The sequence below is a fragment of the Momordica charantia genome (assembly GCF_013281855.1).
Source record: "Momordica charantia cultivar OHB3-1 chromosome 6 unlocalized genomic scaffold, Mcharantia_2.0 BLBB01000006.1, whole genome shotgun sequence".
In the NCBI taxonomy this organism is placed as follows: domain Eukaryota; kingdom Viridiplantae; phylum Streptophyta; class Magnoliopsida; order Cucurbitales; family Cucurbitaceae; genus Momordica; species Momordica charantia.
Window position 1 is genome coordinate 33,362,832 of NW_028275164.1, and position 17,410 is coordinate 33,380,241.

Genomic DNA, 17,410 nt, shown 5'->3' on the forward strand with positions numbered 1-17,410 from the left:
TCTGGTAAGCCAAAAAGCAAATCTTGATCTGATCTGATGATCATTTTTTTCTTATAAATTAAAATTTGTTACTATTTTTCCTAAAATGTTTACATTTTAAAAAAATATTGCTCAATTTCCTAGCTAAAAAATGTTTTTTTGAAACTTTTTCTTTTTAATTTTTACCATTTGGCTAAAATTTTTAATACATCTGGTCGACGTATGATTTTTTCAAATTTTTTATTCAACGTCGACTCATATGATATTGAGTAAAAATGTGATGGACAACTTGAGCAGCTCAATGAATCAAAACAGTTATCTCCGATAAAAAAGCCATGAGTTTGAACTCCTACTCCACGTGTTGTACTTAAAAAAAATGTAATGGATAATTATAAAACTACGACCATTGAATTAAAAATTTTCATATATTAACAACAAAATAAGATGTTTTAAATATTAATTCTTTCTCATATTATATTTAATATTACATGTCATTAATGTGATTCTTTTTTTAGCAGGTATAAGAATTTGAATCTTAAAAAAAAATCGAGTAAATGTCATTTACTATGATGCTTGTGTTGGTGTGTTATTAATATTATATTAGTTGCTAAATCGAGTTTAACTCAATTGGTTAAGACATAATTGTCCGACTAAGAGGTCATGAGTTTGAATACCTCACATATTGTTATATATATATATATTACACATACTATTGTATTAAATATATATATTACCTTAGTTATACTATTGTATTAAATATATATATTACCTTAGTTAATTTGAAATTGAGTGTAATCAGGAGCATAATTGTTTATTTCTTCAAATGCGGACTTTCAAAACTAGGTTCTACATTTTTGCTTTCCATATTAAAACCATTCTTCTAAAAGAACGATCTTTGAGTCTAATATAACAACAATAATGCAGGCATTACGAATATTGATTATTATTTTATTCGTTGTTCTCTTTCTTTTATCGGTATAATTAGGTTAAAACATATGAATTATATCTCTAAACTTTCAAGCATGTTTTAATTATATCCTATTATTTTAAAAGTTTCATTTTAGCTATTGACGTTTTAAAATTATTTTAAAACAACCCTTCTATTAACTTCTTCATTACTATTAAGAAAAAAATATGACAGTTGTGATGAGTTGTAAAAATGAAAGTTACACGTGGTAGTAAGTTGTAAAACAAAAAATCTATTATGCCCTTATCAAATATGACGTATGAAACTTTTAGATGACATATACATAATTGAAACCAAACCTCCATCCTCATTTTAAGAGAGATTTAGTACAACAATCGCGATAGAGAGATTTAAACTCGTGATCTCTCAATCACATGTGCCAAACTAAAACTCACTTTGAAAAAATAAATAATTAACATTAATAAAGTTGAATTATCCAATCTAAGAAAATGTTGGTTATTTTTTTGTATGACTGACCCGTCAAGAAGAATCTTCCTATGGACCAATGGCTAGAAATTTGATAGCTTGAAAAAAGAAAAGGAGCTTTCTTATTTCTGTGTTTTTATATTCAGAAATGGCTTTGGGCAAGTTTTTGTTTATTTAAGAAAATATGAAGTAATGTGGGCAAAAAGAGTGTTTTTTACGCGCATCCACATCCACATCCACATCCAGGACAAAATGTTGGGATATCTTTCATGATAAGTTGTAACGATTACTCCTTACGAATCTTAGAATTCACGACTTAGATTTTACACCAAACCATAGCTTAATATTTGCTTCTCCTCCTTACTCCCGCGTCAAACTTCGATTGAGGTTCAGGCGGTTGTTTTCATCTTTCTTTTCTTCTGAGTTCTGAGTGCTGAATGCTGAATGCTGATGGACAATTTCTGAAACTCTTCATCTTTTTCTGCACCGCCACGGTACCTTCCATTTTTCCTCACAAGTCACACCTCACTGCTCTCTCTCCCAATTCGGTTCCTACTTTCTGTTCCTGCCCTTTATGTTTTAACTTACATTACATTACATATCAATGTTTATGTTTCTTCAGCTCTGTTTTTTGTGTTTCTCTTATGGGGTTCCCCTTCCCGCGTGTTGTCTCGGTCTCTCTTTAATTACCCTCGTTTATTTCACTCACTGCCTCCAACTCCCAGTATTGTGATTTTGAGTTCTCTCTACAACAACAGTTGTGCAAATTATCAAAATTGATTTACTTTTCTGCTATCAAATCAACTAAAAGAAATTTGAGCACTCTTTTCTGCAACGCCATGAAGCTATTTTGTTTCTGTTTTTGTTCTTGTTCCTGGCACGCTAGGTCTATTTTTTTTCCATTATGAAGGAGAAGGTAGATTCATCTTCTCCCACTGGAATTCTTGAAGACTACTTTAGGAGCTCAGGATCTGAATCAACTTCTTCCGGGGAGCCCAAACCGCCACCTTTTTGGCGTGGAATTTTCAAATTATTGAGGTCAAAATCCAGCAACCCCGTAAGTAAATTGCATCCTCTTAGTGTACTCAAGCTCTCCAAAAGACTGAGTAACAGTATGAGAGAGACTTTGCATCTTCACTTTCGGTTTGATTCCAACGTCTGCAATTTCAACTCGCCATGGAAGAATTTCACTCTGCGTGACCTCCAAGCCGCAACAAACTATTTCAGCCCTGGTCCGTGCACCCAATAGATCATATTTGTATGTCCAACCCAACACATAAGAAAAATTTCTGAACAATCTGACGTGTCTGTTCCATTTTCTTTTTGGTTGTACTTTGTAGAAAATCTGATTGGAAAGGGGGTTATGCTGAGGTTTACAAGGGATGTTTGAAGAACGGACAACTTGTAGCTATCAAAAGACTGACAAGAGGAAAATTTGATGAGAATATTGGTGATTTCTTGCTTGAACTTGGAATCATGGCTCATGTCAACCATCCCAATACTGCCAAGTTAATTGGCTATGGAGTCGAAGGTGGAATGCATTTAGTTCTTGAATTGTCTCCTCGTGGGAGTTTAGCTTCTAGGCTCTATGGTTAGTCCATTACCCTTTATAGATGTTATAATTCGATTCTATCTTCTGTAGTTTAAAGAAACAAATGCATCCCATAGGTTTAAAGGAGAAGCTGGAATGGAACATTCGGTATAAAATAGCCATTGGAACCGCAAAGGGTTTAAGATATCTCCATGAAGGATGTCAAAGAAGAATTATCCACAGAGATATTAAGGCCGCAAACATTTTGCTCACTGAAGACTTCGAGCCTCAGGTAACACTCTCCCTCTTGCACTTTAAAATCAAAAGCTGGGTAGTTGGTTTCCTTTTCTCTTACTATAATGTTTCTGAACCCTCATGAAGATATTAGTCAGTGACTCAGTACATTATTCAGTGCTCCTCCCTCCATGTATACAGAAACCAAAAGTAGTACAATATTTAGTATTCATTTTTGCCGTTTCTGTTGTGTATCAGCCACAATATTATTTACAATATACAATTCAAAAAATTTCGAACAGATTTGTGATTTCGGGCTTGCAAAGTGGCTACCAAAGCAATGGACTCATCACATAGTATCAAAATTTGAAGGAACATTCGGGTTTGTGAATCTAATGTCATTCTCAGCTTATTTACCACTTGTTCATATACAAAACTCTGATTCCTCTCCGTCGTGCTTTTGTAGCTACTTACCTCCCGAATATTTATCACATGGTATAGTAGATGAAAAGACTGATGTTTTTGCATTTGGTGTGCTACTATTGGAGCTAGTCACTGGACGCCGAGCTCTTGATTACTCTCAGCAAAGTCTTGTTTTGTGGGTGAGCCTTTTTTTCAAACTTCCCTTAACACTCGCTTTTATGCAGGAGGTTGCAAAGTTTGGTTCAATCATACTAATCTCAATGGATGGCTACTGTTTAATTCATATTTTTGTACCCTTCGTCAGGCAAAGCCGTTGCTGAAGAAGAACAACGTGAGAGAACTTGTTGATCCTTTCATAACAAATTACAATTCACGGCAGACCAATCTCGTGCTTCTTGCTGCTTCTTTATGCATACAACAGTCCTCAATTCGGAGACCTTGTATGAATCAGGCATGTTCTTGTTTTTATTTCTCAAATTTGCAACCTTCATACTTAGCAATCGTGTTCGTCCGGCCAAAGGACAACTGTCAAAACGTTATGTTACTAAAACTAACGATTGTAGAAATAGAGATGGGTTGGGTTGGATGGTGAATGATAATAGTTTAGCAATTTAGAAGTTGAAAGTTGGAGCTTAGATATTGCATTTAGTAGCTGTGATTAATAACTTCTGCTATTGAGTAGAACAGTTTGATGTTGAAACATGTCAGATGTTTCGCTTGAAGCTTGCTTTAATTCTGATGTTTGACATAAAGAGACCATGAGCTGCTCGACCAAAAGCTGAAGAACATTACCGTCCAAACATGTGATATGCAGGTGGTTCAGATCCTGACTGGAGACCTGAGCTGCATAAAAGGGACCAGAAAAAATCAAATACCTTTCCTTAGAAAAGCTTTTCGTGAGGAGTTAATAAGAGCGGAACAGCCAAGAATGAGAGACGTTCTTATGGAGCATTTATAGGTGGTTGGGTTGGTGAAGGACACAAAGTCAAATGCAGAGGTGAGGTATAGCCATATTGATATTATTAATATGTGGAAACTGGATGCTGGCCTGGCCTCGTCCTTAAGCTTTATTTATTAATCAAAGTATAAAAGAAAACAAAGACCAGAAAGGGATTGTCACTTAAATATATTTTGTACAAAAAGACATCACTAGAAATTGCAGAAGCATCAAGCATAATTAATTTGGCAAACTTAATATACATCACATATATTATTAAAACAAATCCACATTACCATTTCATCCCTCCCATGGAAGAGAGTGACACAGGAACAAAAACCGTGTTAGATAGAGAGCGGCAAACGTAACTGTCATAGAAGTGGAACACAGATTCACTGATATCATTGTCATTTTGTATATATGTTCTCTTATCTCAGCACTAAATCCAGTAACCTCCATGTAACCCACCTCTTTTTCCACACTCGTCGTAACCTACCTAATGCATCAATATATAAGTGCTTCTTATCTTACATTTGAAATTAATTGATGCAGTAAAATTACTCCCAAACCCAAACTGTGTTTCATTGGTCGATCTGATGTTAGAAAAAATGTCATATTACCTTTACAGATTGATTGAAAATATACCAATGAGATATCCTCATTGCCATAGCCCATAGACGGGGAGATCTTATCGGGAACGTGACGAGAAGATTTTCCTGATATGCTTGTGCAAGGGTAACCAAGATATATCGATCTTTTAAAGGTTGAGAATCAATTATTTCATCATTTGGCCAAATCTCATAAGTCCCACAATTGCCGGTTGATTATCCTTAGCAGGCATTTTCCAACAAAGTCAAGTTTTTGACAAGGGACGTATATTTCTTTGTCCAGAAGAGATGAAAAGCAGCATGACATGCACCTGCAATGCCCTAACATTAATACCCTTGGACTTGGCAGCTTCTTAGCTCGGAAGTTTCCAATTCCCACCCTGTTGCTTCATCAGGATAGTATTGGGACCAGCATAAACCATATGATTATCACAATCCTTTACAATGAAAGGGACAAAACTCTAAATTCTACAGTGCTCAAGATAAAAATTGTATGCTAAACAAATCATAGGCACCTCCAGCCACTGGAAAAGTTAACGAGGTTACTTTGTTAGAAAAAGTTTTTGAAATGAGGCATAGTTAGAAAAACTTATACCTATCCCACTTATATCACTATTTTACAAATCACCGTCACTTGTCTACTTTAATTGGAACGAAAAAGTTAGGGAAAGGGTATTTTGAAACAAAATTAAATTTTAAGAATAAAAAATAAAACTTCTGATGGTTTTGAGTTTTTTTAATACAGTAAGCGTGGAGATGGTAAATATGAACCTTCCATCTTTAGAGAATAAAAAAATACCTCTTGAATTAAATATAAGATACCTCTTGAATTAAACTTATGTTTACCATTCGATTTTTAGGGAATAAAAAAAATACCTCTGGAATTAAATATAAGATACCTCTTGAATTAAACTTAAACTTATGTTGGCAATTTAGAGGTATTATTTAAACCTCGCTTAAATTCTAGCAACAGTATGATTAAAAAAATAAATAAATAATAGCCAGCCTGTAGCTCAGCTAAGTCACATATCTTTTTATTTTTTATTTTTTATTTTTTTATTTTTTTATTTTTTTTAAAAACTAAGTCACATATCCTTCTAATAAAAAAGTCCCGAGATCTAAATTCTAATACCTTGCTAAAAAATAATATTTAATAAAAAAACAAACGAGGAGCCCTAATTGGGCAAGTCAGTTTACTGTATTTACCGACACAGCATTAACTTCCCTCCAATAGCACGTTGTCAATTCCCTTTCTATTTCAGTTTACGCTTTCTGATCATTTCTGATCTTTGTATTTTCGAGTCAAACCAGTAATCTCCATTTGGCTTTATCTATAGTTGGCGCTTTTCCATTTCGTTTTCGGGCCATTTTTATAACCAAGTTCTTCAGCCATAGGAACAGATCCAAAATCCTATCACCATGGCCGTCAAACAGATGCTGGCGCAGTGGAACGAGTTTACAGCTTCTCTACGTGCCGAGGTCTGTGTTTGTTATTCTATTTCTCACTCAATCAGACTATTTGAAGTAGAAATCCTTTTGGGACTTGTATAATATTTTTGTCTTCCTGGTGGGGAAAAGATAAAAAAAAAAAAGTAATACTTGCTGTTTACAACACGGAAGTTTTGCATCCATTTTCTGGACTAATTTGTTTAAAAGGGGTTTTAGCCCTTATTTGCTCTTTAATTCCTTATTTCCTTTTCAAACAAACTTTTTTTTCCCTCATTTTATTTGGTATTGGGTGATGTATTGATTTTATGTTTATGTTGGTGGTGAGAAGAGATTCGTGGATGATCAGTTTTCCCAACTTAAGCAACTGCAGGACGAGAGTAGTCCAAATTTTGTGATTGAGGTTGTCTACCTCTTCTTTGATGATTCACAGAAGCTTATAGATGAAATGGGCAGAGCCCTGTGAGTGCTTGTGTTTCCTTAAGCGCCTTTTGTATATTTTCCCAATTCCCAGTAGTTGGGCAAATTTTGGAAAAGCTTTACTTGTTCTGTGTTTTGGTTCTCCATACTATGTATTGCAGGAGAAGTTGGCATCTTCAGGGTAGGAAGAACTAATTAATTGGATTTTTGCCTTTTGGTGTTGTAGGGAGCAGAACAGTGTGGATTTCAAACAGGTAGATGACAATGTACATCAACTCAAGGGTAGCAGCGCAAGGTAGTTGAATTTTGAAAATATAATATATTATGCTCCTTGGAAAAAAGAACAGGGTAGAGGGCGGGATACTGGAACGTCTGCAGTGCAGCTGTGAGACAATGTTATGTAACCCATGTAGATAATATATTATGCTCCTTGGGTGTGAAGCCCGCATATCCATCCAGAGGAAGGATATAATTGCGATTGCCAATTGGATTGATGTGTTTTTGTAGTTTGAGAATGATGTTGTTGACATGAGATAAGCGGCAGTATGTTCTTATGGTTTGTTTTGCTTAACCATGTCATGAGTGCTTGATTAGAACGTGGATTCTTTTTGTTGTTGACAGCATTGGTGCAGCCAGAGTAAAAAGCTGGTGTGTTGCCTTCAGAGATTTTTGCGAGACCAAGAACCTTGAAATGTGAGTGTCTGCTTTCTTTCTTTTCAATGTGCAAGCTTTTTGAGTATACGTGCATCTTTCAAGGGAAGATTTGGCACGTGCACGTGCTAAAAGTTGAATTACTTTGTCAGTGTCAGGGCAGAATACTATTGCAGCTGTTCCCTTCATTCCCTCGCTTCCCCTTTTTTAGGCGTCCTAGAGAATTTTATTCAAACTTCAAATTTGGGCAATATTTGCCTAGTGTTACTAATGTCTTTTCATTTTCTGTGTGGCTAGCCTAATACTTGTTCGTCTGAAGTTATGTTTTGTTGAGGACACAAGTTCCATTATTTTGGGACGGCGGGGGCTAGTTATTCCTATAAAGCTTAGGTTTGTTATTTCGGAATGAGATTACCATTGCATATGTGGATGCAGGTGTCTCAGATGTCTGCAACAAGTACGATGTGAATGTGTTCTACTGAGAAGCAAGCTTGAGTATTTGTTTACTGTAAGCACAATTTCTTTTCTTTGGCATGTTTTCATTTTCTTAAAAACACCGTTTGAAATTTTAACCAAATTTTAAAAACAAAAACTAGTCTTTTTTAAGTTTTTAAAATTCGGCTTATATTTTCAAAACGTTTTGAAAGGAGTGGTTATAAGCTTAATTTTTAAAAGAGGTAGAAGATCATAAACAAATAAATTACCAAATAGGGATTAGCTTAGAGTTTTTCAAACTGGCACGGTTGATGTAAGAAAAGATCATGCTACTCTCCCAGTCGTCTTAAGCCTTTATATATGTTGTTGTTTTATTGGTAATCGAAGCTGGAGCGTAATATTGTTGAAGCTGGTGGAACAGTTCCTATGATGGAATAGCTAGCCAGGAACTACGAGGGGAAAGAAGTATGTGAAAGTGAAACTGGAGGATGCAGTGCTCGAGTCTTGAGTCTCGACATTTACAAGTTGTTGGGTTGGAACTTGGAGGAAGCGCCACTCCCTTTGCTCTGGTTTTCGTATACATATATATAACATTGCCATTAACTTGTCGTCCTACTTTTGATCTCTTCCTCAGTGGCTTTCCTCTGAACTATTTTATGTGGTCCTTGGTAGGATTTAATGCTCGACAGAATGCATGTTCGCCTAAATTAAATATATCGGAGCAATTAATTAATTTGACAATATTGGGTGGTGTATGATTTAATTAATCAATCCAAATTTGGTTTACTGGATAAGGTATTCATTACTTTCTTTCAACTGTTCAAACCTTTCCTTCCGACCTTTATTGTACTAAATTTTTTCTGGTGTTTTGCTTATATTAAATGCATGGCGGTAGGAGCGATGGAATCAAATCATGCATGCAAAAATAAATGTATTAATTATATATGGTGAAAGAATGCATAGCTGTATGAAAATGACTCGACATTACCCATTTACTGACAATAGTTTCTCATTCTCATGCCCATCTTCATCTACCACTTTTACAATCAAAATTCATTTACTTTCTTTAATGGGAACCAAATCTCATATGGATCCCTACCACAGCTAACTTAATTTATGGTTGTTGGGGTTGGTCGATGGATTTGGCATTCCCACCTTTTGCTCCTAATTTTTTCTATCTCAAAAAAAGAAATTAATAATAATAAAAATAAAAATAATTGTTCAACTATGTTTTACTTTTGTCCTTTTTTTTTCTTCCTTTTGACAACATGTCTGTTTCTAAGCCTTTGGACAAAACCATCTTTACTTTTTCTTTCTTTTTTATGCAAGGAATTAGATACTCTCTCCAATATAGGATAGAAAGTGCGATTCCATATTACTTTGGAGTCTTTTAAGATCTATGTCAAAACCAAGTCATCTAATTTTGTGAATCGTAGATGTGAAATCTTTTGTAGGAGATACAACAACGTTTATTAGTTTATATTGTTATTGTAGGATGAATCAATTAATAAATTAGCATTATTTGGTTATGCTTTTGACCTGTCAGAGAAGCTTTAAAATTCCCAATATTCTTCCTTTGAGCTCAAGCTACATAACTTTGAAATCCACTAACATGCGTAGTGTAGTGTATGTTTGAAGAAAGTAAAAGTGGTTTCCCTCGGCGCAACACAGCGACAGAGTAGTTGTTTTACCAATTACTTTGACTTCCCCACCTCTTGCTGCATTGCATATAATACCCGCCCATTCCTCTCTCTCCGAATTTTTATTTATTATCACATAAAAAATTAGCAAAATAGCAATTATGTTTTTTAAATATAGCCGTTTGCTATTTAATTGGCCTTGACCACCAGGTCACATGTGAGGTGGGGGTTCGAACTCACAACTTCTTAGTTAGAGATGTATGTCAATTATAAACTATGCTCATTCTAACCTCTAATAATTATTGCTTCATTTTACATATTCATTTAAAATTTTATTATCGTAACTCCTCATAAATTAAAAGCTTGTAATTTACATAAGGCAACACCATAATAGCACAGACAATATTAATGCTGTATATGTAATCATAATTAATACTGATATTACCTACATACTATTACCATCATTTGTTCATTCTTTTTTAAGAAAATTTTATTAGTAATATGGTCAATATGATGGATTGAAACTAAGCATGCCCTCACTCCAAAACCTTTCGTGCTTACCTAAATATTTATGAGATATTAGTTCATAGTTTTAATAAATTTGTACTTATATAATTTAATATTAGGAAGTTTGAATTAGTGTAAGTGTTTGAATTGTATAGAAGAATGAGTTGCAAAATTTTTAATTTGTATGACATATAGATTTAAAAATTACAAAAATTTGAATGTAGTATGAGATATGTGGTAGATATATCTAAAAAGTCTATAAATTGAAATAATAAATAGAACATATTAAATAAAAGTTTGACACTATAATTTTATATCATACCATTTTTTTAACAAAATTCATACAAAAACAATCCAGGAGCAAGCAAAGAACGAGTCAGATAAACATAGTTCAGTACATCTATTATTTCATTTAATGTTGGAGGTTCAAGCCCTCGTACTCTTAATTAGTTGTACTAAAAAATCGAAATTAATCAGATGATAGAATATGTGAATCTAAATCATTAGGGATAAAATTTAAATGTTTACAGATGAAGAGCGGCTATTTATTATATTTTCCACTCTTCCCTAGGCACCGATAATAATTTATCCTTGAGCGGGCAGGGTTTGTGTGGCTGGGGAATTTTACAGCGTAGAGTTGGTGGTAACTTTGGGAGTGATGGTCCCCCTACCCTACCAGAAGGGGGATGGACGGGAAGGGGACCCAACAACAAAGCGTATGGCCACGTGATCCCCGTCCCTTGATACACCACTTCCCTAATTCCTCCTTGTAGAACCGATTACCAAGCAACCTCAGCAAGTCCCGACCAAATCGCAATAAACAAAGCGTATGCAACACAATTACTAATTCTCCAAAAATGATAAGAAGAAAACGTAAAATCCCGACACTGCCCTCTCTTCTCTTCGTTTGTTGTACTGCACACCACTGCAATCATGACTCGTATTCTGCAATCTGCATCTTCCCTAACAAGCCTCAACCCAATAATAACAACAACAATAATAATAATAGAGCTCCTTTCAACCAGTGACAAGACAAACATTAGTGAGAGCTGAGAGTGCCGGTGCTTGGCGTCGGGAAGAGACTGCAGCAGCTTCGCTTGTTCCTCAAGCCAAACCACGCCATTTTCCTTTTTGTTCTTTCCAATATATCCTTTTCTCAAAATTTGGTTGCTGATCTGTAGTTCCGCCATTAAAAGCTTTCACAGGTGATTTCCGGGCTTGTTCATCTCACGGAAAAGCAATCCTCCCTTTCCAAAAGGCAGGCACTCCTGTCCTCTATAAATCCAGCCCCACTTGGTATTTCTTCTTAATTAATTAAATTCATTGGACCCATACTCGAACTCGACTCACCTTTGGCCTTTTGGGGTTTGGTTCCCTCCAATTCCAATGGGCAAGGCCAACCACCGCAGGGTCAGGCTTCCCCTTCTCTGCGTCTTCATCCTGGTGTTGTGTGGGGTGGGGGTGCATGTATCCGCGATGCTTGACCCGCTTGACTTTTTAGCGCTCCAATCCATTCGGAAGGCTCTGAAGGACCTGCCGGGGTCTAACTTTTTTGCTTCCTGGGATTTCACTTCGGACCCCTGCAATTTCGCCGGCGTTTCCTGTGAATCCAACAAGGTCGTTACCCTCAATCTTGGAGACCCCAGGGCTTCCTCCCCTGGCCTAATTGGTCGATTAGACCTCTCCATCGGTAAGCTCTCTGCCTTAGCCGACTTCTCTGTGGTTCCGGGTCGGATCTACGGTCCTCTTCCAACAACACTCTCCCAATTGAACAACCTGCGTTTCCTCGCCGTCAGCCGTAACTTAATCTCCGGCCAGATTCCTGCGGGTCTCGGCAGCCTACGCAGGCTTAGGACACTGGATCTCAGCTACAACCAACTGGGCGGACAAATTCCTCGCTCCATAGGAACGCTACCGGCATTGTCCAACCTCATTCTGTGTCACAACCGCCTAACCGGCCCGCTTCCTCTCTTCCTCTCCCGAACCCTGACTCGTCTCGACTTGAAGCATAACGCCCTCTCCGGTTGGCTTGCTCCGGACTCCCTCCCTCCCTCCCTCCAATATCTCTCTCTCTCCTGGAACTCCCTCGGTGGTCCCGTCGACCGCCTCCTCACCCGCCTCAACCACTTGAATTATCTCGACCTCAGCTTGAACCACTTCACCGGCACAATTCCCGGCCGCCTATTCACATTCCCGATCACCACCCTCCAGTTGCAGCGCAACCTGTTCTCCGGCCATGTGGAACCGATCAATCACGTTTCAATCGCCACCGTGGATCTCAGTTACAACAAGTTATCGGGTCCAGTATCCCCATTCTTGTCAACCGTACAGAATCTATACCTGAACAACAACGGCTTCAGTGGTCGGGTGCCCGCTTGCTTCGTCCAACGCCTACTGTCGGCTAATATACAGATTCTGTATTTACAGCATAATTATCTCACCGGAATAGAAATTAACCCCACGGCTGAGATTCCCTTGAGCAGTTCCTTGTGTTTGCAATACAACTGTATGGTGCCACCCGTACAGACGCCATGCCCGTTGAAGGCTGGAAGGCAGAAGACCAGGCCTCCACAGCAGTGCAACCAGTTGAGAGGGTAGGCCACGAAACTCACATGTTGTTGTTGAGGGCATAATGGGAAACAATTTTTGCATTCATCTTAAATTAAAATTTCTATATATTTTTTTTTTTTTGGGTTGTGCCGTGTTGCGGCTGCGGATGTGGTTGGGTATAACTTATAAGAGGCAGACTCCAGCGGGTAGAAAATTATAAAAATTAATTATGTGAATATCATCGTCGTGTAATGTAACTGTGAGTTCTTTCCATGTTCTCCAAAGAAAAAAGAAACGGTGAGTTTTGAGAAGAGGAGGAAAACTGTGTGTCCTAGTCCTATAATATAATAATTATTATTACTATATTTTTGTACGAGGCTAGCATTTGCAAGTATGTTGTTCGGTTATCATGTCTTCAGTTGGATTACTAAAATTTAATACTCCTTTCCTTCGAAACCTTTTTTTTTTTTAACTTGTCTTGTAGAATATAGTACACGCACAGAAACAATGAAAGATGGTATCAATACCATTACATGTTTGATTTTGAGGTTCGATATTTGAACGGCTCTCTTACTCTGGTCTCCACCAATTGCCGAACCCAAAAATCACATAATTAGTTATGAATGAATGCTTCTTTCTTTCTACTATGACTCGGATATCATTACTTAATAATTGAAGTTTTTATATTCATAATCCACAATAAAGTTAAAAACGTGAGATTAGGCGTGGGGTCGGTATGATTAAAAAAAGTACCAATTTTGTTTGAAGTGATTGCAGTTTAACGGTTTGGCAACTCCCAGTCCCAAACCCAATGAAATGGAGGGGTCCACTCCGTTTTGCGAATGCAGGTCGAGGTCAATCACCCTTGTTATTTTAATTTCATTTCTGAGCCGGTCCACTTGGAGCATCTGACTTGTTTTGGAATAATTTTTTTTTTTAATTTATTTTTTGGACATGTGCATTAGCATTGGAATTAGGCATTAGATTAATTAAATACTGATGCAGCAGTGGAGTTGGAGGGGCTCAGGTTCGTTTTTTTAATGCACAAATTAGCTAAGCGATGCCTGATGGATGTATGAGTAATGAGTTTGCCTTTGCCATTTCCTCGGTCTCGAGTGAAATACTGAAACTTAGTTTGATGGTTATGTCCAAAATTAAATTTTTTCAATTACAATTTTGATTATTCTCAAAAAAGAAAATTACAATTTTGACCTAATTAATAAGTCAGTCACTGTCCGTTGTTACGGTTCATTTCGATTTAGTTCTTTTCAATATTTACTGCAAATTTAATCTCTATGGTACAATATAAGCATACCTTTCCTATCTATATTTAAGTTATTGTTTGTGATTATTTTACAATATATTGTTTACTTAATTGATCTCCTGAGTTTTTCTATACCCTTAATAAGTTTGGCTTCTCTATATGCTTTATATATATATTTCTCCTAAATAATTTGCTAAGCTCTATTGCTTGATATGAGATAGTGTTGTTCCAAAACCAAGTTGTGTACCGTCCGGTTTGCAACCCCTACTACATCTGCCTTTACGATATTTACTATATTTCGTACGTTTCCGGCGGCAACCGTGGAAATTCATTAATTTCAGCCTGTCTCGGATCTTCGGCCAAATACAATATACAAGTGGGACCTGCACTATGAGCAAGCTGTGACTGGTGTCATTCACATCATAATCAAAAGTAAGTAGTTGGTTTTTTTTTTTGGGTTAATTTGAAAGTTTTCAAGAATATGGAAGTTTTGCATCCATTTTTAACGTTTTCGTTTTTTTTATATAATTTTGTTAAGAAATCTAAGCATTTGACAACAATTTATGTTTCTTGTTCTGATTTTAAAAATTAAACATTTTTCTAATACAACATGGGTGGATGAGAATTTTGTTAGAAATTTGAACTTGCAAACATTTTGTTAGAAATTGGTGCCTTAACTAGTTGAGTTAAACTCAACTTTACTTAAAAAAATAGGTTTTTAAAATTAAATCTATAAACGTTGCTTATGCTTATGTATTTCTTTGTTATCCTACCTTTTTAAAAAGCTAAAGGCTTAAAACTAAAATAATAATAATAATAATAATAATTTTTTTATTTTGTTTTTATTTTTTAAATTTGACTTGGATAAGGCTCACATTACCTTCACTTGACGAGAAGATCAAAGTCATGTCAAAGCTGAAGTCCTATTTTATTTTTCAAATCCAACTTGGAAAGCTCGAACTTTTTCAAAGAATTACCACAGAGCTAGAGTCTGTCGCTTTGACGGACCGACCAAATCGCGGATACCTTAAGCTTAAGTAGCATAAAGGTCATAAGTCGGAGACAACCATAACATAAGGCTATTACTTTTACGTCTTTCAGGAACTTTTTCAATACGTTCCGGATTGCTATCTCCCATTCATAGTTTTGCTACATATTATACACGAGAAATCCTTTTATGACAGTTCATGTATTTTTAAAGAAGGTGAACTACGTCAAGATAAAACGTAGAAATTAAGCATACTTTTTGAAAACATAAAATCCAAAGATAATTTTGAACAAAAACATGGTAATATATAAGATAATTTTGACTTTATAAATCAATTTGTTTAACATATATTTCCTAAATTGTTCAGTATAATTATTGTTAGTAGGTTTCCTTATGAATATGTCACATTAGGTTGTTGTATTAAATTATTCTTTAGCATTGGCTTTTTTAGTACATCAATAGGAATTCGAAAATCTGACATTGTTGAATATTAGTTTTTGCGTTAAATATCTAGCAATAATTGCATGTCAAATTTAAAGAAAAAGTCGTTGTTGTGAGATTACGTTAATAAATAAATAAAAATCTTGATTTTTTGTAATCTACAAATAAATATTGCATCAATTACTAGTAAGAAACACATGTGGTGCATTTGAAATTTCATAGTTTTTATTTCAATGTTTAAAAATCTAAAATTTAATTAAATAGTTAAAATTTATAATATAATTTAGTCTTTTTATCTCTAAATGTTTACCCCACCAAGTTTTTTCGTATTTTCAATGTTTATTTCATAAAACAACATCTCAATAATTCTCATCACCCACTGATGTGGTTAGTGTGACTAAATGTATTTTTCTTCAATTACTTAAATTTTTTTCTACAAAAAAACACATATTCATGGATCTTTCATCTTTTTTTTTTCCCTAAACATATCAATAAATAAAAGGAAATACAACTTTGTTTCAATTTCTTATTTGAGTCATTGAAAAATAAAATGACAACAAAAAAAAGTGAGAGATAGAGATGCGTTCAGGGCAACCATTCTTTGCCATGTTTGAGTTCCGGTCCAATTCCTTGCCCTAGCTCGCCGGGAATGCCAACCGCAATCATGTTCCGATGGATTGCTCCGGTTATTTTCATCACACGATGATCACCTTACCAAGGAGGAGGTCATTGAGAGAGTCCTCACGGTTACCAAGTGTCATCCTAAAGTGGATCCGTCCAAGGTGATTCGATCTCATCACTCATTTTCACTTTCCTTTTTCTAGTTGATTGAGTCGTTTGGAAAAAAAACTAAAAAAGTTGAATATTCAATCAAACAATCTAACTAAATATAAGAAAATACAAGAGATTGACTAAAAGAGAAAATTTACATACCAAAAGAGAAAAGAAACTCAAGTTTTGATGAAGAAAATGTTGGGAGAAAGAGTAAGAAAAAATTCTTTATATAGTTGTAGAAAATAAAAAGTTACGAAACTTCTGAAATTCTTATTATTTATAATTCAAAATAAGTTATAACTTTTTAACATAGAAATAAAGAGACAAAACCCTCCCTATTCTAATTATTTATATTCTAACCTTTAAGAGGGAGAGTTTATTAGAAAGAGAAAATTAATTTGAGAAATGTAAAATTTGTAACGATGGAGATTAAATATTTTAAAAGAAATGAAAAAAAAAAGAAAGTGGCGTGAGAGGGAGAGAAATGAGGGAGTGAGAGAGAAAATTTTATATTTAAAAGACAAAATTGCCCTCAAAATATCTAGGAATGTTGAAATTAAAAGGGCAAAATAGGGAGAAAAAGTTTCTCCTCATTATCCCTTTTATATATACTATAGATATAGATATAGATATATGAATCCGACATTTGCAAGGTTTTTTTAGGTTTTGTTTTTACTATAAATATGACATTTGCAAGTTTTAATATTTTTTTAAAGATGATTCGATTAAATTGTTTTATTTTGTATGATTATATAGTTGGGATTACTTCTTCATATTAAAATATTGGGTCTTAACTTTTTCTCCAAAGGTTATCTACCTCGGCCAATCTAAACATAATTGAAATAATTTAGAGTATGTTTGGAAGTGATGGTAAAATAAGTGATTTTGAAAAAAATTAGATTTAAATATATTTGATTTTTTCGACATATAATACTTAAAAATAAATTTAAAGCTCTCCACCTATCAGTTGGACTGAGGAACCAAATACTTGGATACGACATTTTGACGGAAGTAATTCCTGTATTGTTAAAAGTGGCTACAGACTAGCCATGAGTCTCAGATATTCCAATCCCCACAACATGAATGAAAGTTGGTGGAAGTTTGTGTGGAAATTGAAAATTCCCCCAGATAAATAATTTTGTTTGGATAATATACCGTAACTGTGTGCGAACGATGAGGAACTTAATTA

The 17,410-nt window shown here is 35.2% G+C and overlaps 3 protein-coding genes across 4 annotated transcripts; all 3 read left to right on the forward strand.

Annotated features, from left to right (window-relative positions):
* Nucleotides 1-1,623: 1,623 nt before the first annotated feature.
* Nucleotides 1,624-4,685, forward strand: LOC111022674 (receptor-like cytosolic serine/threonine-protein kinase RBK2). The gene is given in 9 exon segments (XM_022299870.2): nt 1,624-1,866; nt 2,259-2,604; nt 2,713-2,724; nt 2,727-2,963; nt 3,041-3,195; nt 3,440-3,519; nt 3,604-3,739; nt 3,865-4,011; nt 4,375-4,685. Coding segments are annotated over 9 exon segments (1,314 nt in total). The 5' UTR covers nt 1,624-1,809; the 3' UTR covers nt 4,519-4,685.
* Nucleotides 4,686-6,193: 1,508 nt separating this feature from the next.
* On the forward strand, nt 6,194-8,851 carry LOC111022693 (histidine-containing phosphotransfer protein 5). Of its 2 annotated transcripts, none has more exons than XM_022299908.2 (6): nt 6,194-6,584; nt 6,883-7,013; nt 7,198-7,266; nt 7,593-7,664; nt 8,058-8,130; nt 8,479-8,851. In XM_022299908.2, exons 1-6 carry the CDS (start codon nt 6,525-6,527, stop codon nt 8,485-8,487), a joined length of 414 nt encoding a protein of 137 aa, XP_022155600.1. In that variant the 5' UTR covers nt 6,194-6,524; the 3' UTR covers nt 8,488-8,851. The 2 variants fall into 2 exon arrangements, with proteins under 2 accessions (XP_022155600.1, XP_022155599.1); XM_022299907.2 differs by having other exon boundaries at nt 6,220-6,584; nt 8,445-8,851.
* A 2,617-nt stretch (nt 8,852-11,468) lies between these two features.
* LOC111022737 (uncharacterized) lies at nt 11,469-13,127 on the forward strand. Its single transcript, XM_088126011.1, has one exon. The coding sequence runs from the start codon at nt 11,591-11,593 to the stop codon at nt 12,800-12,802; it is 1,212 nt and encodes a 403-aa protein (XP_087982137.1). The 5' UTR covers nt 11,469-11,590; the 3' UTR covers nt 12,803-13,127.
* The last annotated feature ends 4,283 nt before the right edge of the window (nt 13,128-17,410 follow it).

Excerpts from the sequence above, each read along its gene's own strand:
- LOC111022693 (XM_022299907.2), top strand. The coding sequence starts at position 6,525 with ATGGCCGTCAAACAGATGCTGGCGCAGTGGAACGAGTTTACAGCTTCT. Across the intron at positions 6,585-6,882 it reads CAGCTTCTCTACGTGCCGAG|AGATTCGTGGATGATCAGTT; the intron begins GTCTGTGTTTGT and ends GGTGGTGAGAAG. Across the intron at positions 7,665-8,057 it reads GAGACCAAGAACCTTGAAAT|GTGTCTCAGATGTCTGCAAC; the intron begins GTGAGTGTCTGC and ends ATGTGGATGCAG.
- LOC111022737 (XM_088126011.1), top strand. The coding sequence starts at position 11,591 with ATGGGCAAGGCCAACCACCGCAGGGTCAGGCTTCCCCTTCTCTGCGTC.